Source organism: Nestor notabilis, unplaced genomic scaffold (assembly GCF_000696875.1).
Source record: "Nestor notabilis isolate BGI_N333 unplaced genomic scaffold, ASM69687v1 scaffold22944, whole genome shotgun sequence".
Classification (NCBI taxonomy): Eukaryota; Metazoa; Chordata; class Aves; order Psittaciformes; family Psittacidae; genus Nestor; species Nestor notabilis.
The window spans coordinates 3986-8789 of NW_009924633.1; the positions used below are offsets into that span (position 1 = coordinate 3986).

Consider the following 4804-nt stretch of genomic DNA (forward strand, 5'->3'; position numbering starts at 1 on the left):
GTGTGGAACAGACCCTGCCTTGAGCAGCACCTTGGGAGAGGCTGGGAGAGGAGCTGTGCCCCCCAGTGTGCCCCACACAAGGTAATGGGTGTTCTGTCTGCCTCTCACCCCGTCCCCTTGTCCCCAGGGAGCAGCACCAAGGACCCGCTGGCGCGCAAGATGCGGCTGCGGCGGCGCAAGGACTCTGCACAGGATGACCAGGCAAAGCAGGTGCTGAAGGGGATGTCGGATGTGGCCCAGGAGAAGAACAAGAAGATAGAGGTAGGGTTTGGGGTAGGAATGGGACCCCGAGCACCAGGGACCCGGTTGCCTCCAGTTTAGTGACCTGTCCCCATCCCTACAGGAGACTGGGGAGGCGAAGGCACCCGACCTGAAGACGCGCCGCTGGGACCAGGGCTTGGAGAAGCCACAATTGGACTACTCAGAGTTCTTCAGTGAGGATGTGGGGCAGCTGCCTGGCCTCTGCGTGTGGCAGATCGAGAACTTCGTGCCCACGCTGGTGGATGAGGCTTTCCATGGGAAGTTCTATGAGGCTGACTGCTACATCGTGCTCAAGGTACCTGGGAAGGACCGAGGGTCCCCATGTTCCCAGCCTGGCTTGTCCCATCTCACACCCTGTCCCTCCTCAGACCTTCCTGGATGAGAACGGCTCGCTCAACTGGGAGATCTACTATTGGATCGGGCAGGAGGCCACGCTGGATAAGAAGGCTTGTTCTGCCATCCATGCTGTCAACCTCCGCAACTACCTGGGGGCCGAGTGCCGCAGCATCCGGGAGGAGATGGGGGATGAGAGTGATGAGTTCCTGCAGGTAAGGCCGACCCCAGCTCCCCCCTGTCCCCTAGTACTGCATCTCCCATCCTCACCCCTTCCCCGTCCCCAGGTCTTTGACAACGACATCTCCTACATTGAGGGTGGCACGGCCAGCGGGTTCTTCACTGTTGAGGACACTCAGTACATCACCAGGTACCACTGGGGCCAGGAGCTGGGGGGATGTGTGGGGCAGGCAGTGCCCCACATCCCACCATGGGTGTTTCTCCTCCAGGCTGTACCGTGTCTATGGAAAAAAGAACGTCAAGCTGGAGCCGGTGGCATTGAAAGGGACATCGCTGGATCCCCGGTGAGCAGGGGAGTGGGTCCCTGGGGAGGGACAGGGTGCTGGGATAGCACCCAAAATATCATCGCTGCAGCTCTGGGGTGAAAATTGGCCATTCTAGCACCTTCCTACAAGGATATGGGGCCAAACCCTGCTCCACAAGGGCCCACAGGGTGGGAGGATGCTGATGGACCCCCCTCTCTCCCAATCGTCCTCTCACCTCTGCATCCATCAGGTTTGTGTTCCTCCTGGACCACGGCCTCAACCTCCTCGTGTGGCGTGGGGCCCAGGCCACGCTGAGCAGCACCACCAAGGCCAGGTACAGCTGGTTGTGGGGCTGGGGGTGCAGGAGCCCCCCACTTCCCATCTCACCTTCTCCCTCCATAGGCTCTTTGCTGAGAAGATCAACAAGAACGAGCGGAAGGGCAAGGCGGAGATCACGCTGCTCACACAGGGCCAGGAGACCCCCGAATTCTGGGAAGCACTTGGGGGGCAGCCTGAGGAGATCCGGCCCTGTGTCCCCGATGACTTCCAGCCCCACAAGCCAAAGCTGTACAAGGTGAGGAGCTGCTGTCCATAGGGCTGTTGGTGCCCCGAGAACCCTGCAGCTCCCTTCACCCATGTCCCCGTCCCTCTCCGTAGGTTGGCCTGGGCTTGGGCTACTTGGAGCTGCCCCAGATCAACTACAAGCTCTCAGTGGAGCACAAGAAGAGGCTGAAGGCTGATCTGATGCCGGAGATGCGCCTGGTAGGATGGGTTCTCCCAGTCTGACCAGTGGGACTGGTTTCATGCCCCCTCTGCCTCCAGCAGTGCCCTGGGAGAGGCAGGTTCAGCCAGCAGCGCCCGGGTGGAGATGCTCTGCTCTTCCTGGCTGGGTTTTTGGGATCAAGCAGGGTGTTTTCCAGCCAGGGAATCCCTTGGATGCCTTACCCCTTATTCCCTTGGGTGCCTTCAGCTCCAGAGCCTGCTGGACACCAAGAGCGTGTACATCCTGGACTGCTGGTCCGATGTCTTCATCTGGATCGGGAGGAAGTCACCGCGGCTGGTGCGGGCAGCAGCACTGAAGCTGAGCCAGGAGCTGTGCGGGATGCTGCACCGGCCCAAGCACGCCATGGTCACCAGGAACCTGGAGGGCACCGAGTGCCAGGTAGGGCAGCAAGGACGGAGCCACAGGCTCCTCAGATGGGGTGCTGGGTGCTAAGAGGGTGCTGTGGGCGCGTTACCTCCTTCTCTATTTAGGTGTTCAAGTCCAAGTTCAAGAACTGGGATGATGTCCTGCGCGTGGATTACACCCGCAACGCCGAGTCCGTGCTGCAGGAGGGTGGTCTCGCTGGCAAGGTCCGTAAGGATGCTGAGAAGAAGGACCAGATGAAGGCCGACCTCACGGCGCTCTTCCTGCCCCGGCAGCCACCCATGCCCCTGAGCGAGGTAGGGCTGGGGACCATCCCCTGTGTCCCCCCATTGTGCTGCATGCTGATGGAGGGGCCGGGTGGCTGATGGAGCACATGGGGCCACAGGCAGAGCAGCTGATGGAGGAGTGGAACGAGGACCTGGATGGGATGGAGGGCTTCGTGCTGGAGGGCAAGAAGTTCGCTCGCCTGCCCGAGGAGGAGTTTGGCCACTTCCATACCCACGACTGCTACGTCTTCCTCTGCAGGTGACACCCGGCTTGTCCCCTCTATGGGGCTGTTGGACCCCCATCTCCCTGCCCAGACCCCCAGCCTACCCCATCCCTCACATCACCCCTTGTTCCTGCCCTCAGGTACTGGGTACCAGTAGAGTATGAGGAGGAGGAAGAGAAGAAGAAGAAGGGAGAAGGCAAAGGGGAGGAGGACGGTGAGGAAGAGGAGGAGGAGAAGCAGCCTGAGGAAGACTTCCAGTGCAGGCTGTTGGACCCCCATCTCCCTGCCCAGACCCCCAGCCTACCCCATCCCTCACATCACCCCTTGTTCCTGCCCTCAGGTACTGGGTACCAGTAGAGTATGAGGAGGAGGAAGAGAAGAAGAAGAAGGGAGAAGGCAAAGGGGAGGAGGACGGTGAGGAAGAGGAGGAGGAGAAGCAGCCTGAGGAAGACTTCCAGTGCATTGTCTACTTCTGGCAGGGCCGGGAGGCCTCCAACATGGGCTGGCTCACCTTCACCTTCAGTCTGCAGAAGAAGTTTGAGAGCCTCTTCCCTGGCAAGCTGGAGGTGACCCTGCTGTGTGCTATTGGGGGGTGACAGAGGGGTCCCACACCTTTGTCTTATTTCCCCCCATCCCCTCTCTGCCCCCTGGCTAAGGGGGTGGGGAGCAGCAGAGATGGGGGCTGGCAGAGGGATGCCGCCGGGGTTCAGGGTTGTGTTTTGGGGTCCCCATGTCCCTGCTGACACCCGCCCCTTGGGCAGGTCGTGCGCATGACCCAGCAGCAGGAGAACCCCAAGTTCCTCTCGCACTTCAAGAGGAGGTTCGTCATCCACCGGGGCAAGCGGAAGGACAGGGCCAGCCCGCCCCAGCCCAGCCTCTACCACATCCGCACCAACGGCGGGGCCCTCTGCACCAGGTCAGCCCTCCCGGGGGGCTGCTCCATGGTGGAGCACCCATGGGTGCTGGGTACGTGCCAATGGGCGCAACTCGTACCCCGTGGGTTCCTTTTCTAGGTGCATCCAGATCAACACAGATGCTGGGCTGCTCAACTCGGAGTTCTGCTTCATCCTCAAGGTACTGCCCATGGGTGAGCATCCTCAGGGATGCTCGGTTGCTTGCCCTCCTCCCTGTTTGGGTATCCCTGACTTTCTGCACTCCTCCAGGTGCCCTTTGAGAGCACGGACAACCAGGGCATCGTCTACACCTGGGTGGGACGGGCAGCTGACCCTGATGAGGCCAAATTGGCTGAGGACATCATGAACCACATGTTTGATGACTCCTACAGCAAGCAAGTGAGTGAGGGGGAGCAAAGGGGGCTTGGTACGGGCTTACCTGGGTGGCAACAGCCACTGGGGCAGGGGATGGTGATGCTCAGCCCTGTCCCTGTCCCTTTCCCTGCAGGTGATCAATGAAGGGGAAGAGCCTGAAAACTTCTTCTGGGTGGGCATCGGGAGCCAGAAACCTTATGATGAAGATGCTGATTATATGAAGCACTCCCGGCTCTTCAGGTGGGTCCTGGCGCAGGAGGGGCTGCCAGGGGCTCAGTCCTCCCAGGCTATCCCAGGGCATGGCTCCTTGTGACAGGAAAAGCCCTCTTCCAACTTTGTCCATCCCTGGGCATCAATTGGCTGAATCAGAGCTGCTCCATCACATCCTTTGTTTCTGCATGAGCCGAGTCCTTACAGACTCATGTCTTTGATGTGGTCGCATCCTGCTCTCCCCGCAGGTGCTCCAACGAGAAGGGATATTTCTCCGTGTCAGAGAAGTGCTCAGATTTCTGCCAGGATGACCTGGCTGATGACGACATCATGCTGCTGGACAACGGGCGGGAGGTGAGACGGGGGGCTCTTCGGGTCTGGATCTGCCAGCGGCTGATCCCGGCTCCATGTCCTTGTAACAGTCTTCTAATACCTAAAGAAGGGCTACAAGAAACCTGGAGAGGGGCTTTGGACAAGGGCCTGTAGGGACAGGACAAGGGGAATGGCTTGAACCTGCCAGAGGGGAGATTGAGATGAGCTCTGAGGCAGAAGCTCTTCCCTGGGAGGGTGCTGAGGCGCTGGCACAGGGTGCCCAGAGAAGCTGTGGCTG

At 60.2% G+C, this 4804-nt stretch overlaps 1 protein-coding gene across 1 annotated transcript in view; it reads left to right on the plus strand.

Annotated features, from left to right (window-relative positions):
• FLII (flightless I homolog (Drosophila)) overlaps nt 1-4804 on the plus strand; it is a gene marked incomplete at its 5' end in the record, with an annotated part of 8647 nt that overhangs the window by 3391 nt on the left and 452 nt on the right. The window contains 17 exon segments of the mRNA XM_010012696.1: nt 110-261; nt 344-556; nt 630-809; nt 882-964; nt 1044-1118; nt 1330-1413; nt 1482-1653; nt 1737-1841; nt 2050-2241; nt 2334-2522; nt 2612-2751; nt 3057-3282; nt 3478-3632; nt 3730-3790; nt 3880-4008; nt 4118-4224; nt 4443-4548. Coding sequence (XP_010010998.1) covers nt 110-261; nt 344-556; nt 630-809; nt 882-964; nt 1044-1118; nt 1330-1413; nt 1482-1653; nt 1737-1841; nt 2050-2241; nt 2334-2522; nt 2612-2751; nt 3057-3282; nt 3478-3632; nt 3730-3790; nt 3880-4008; nt 4118-4224; nt 4443-4548 — 2369 coding nt within the window.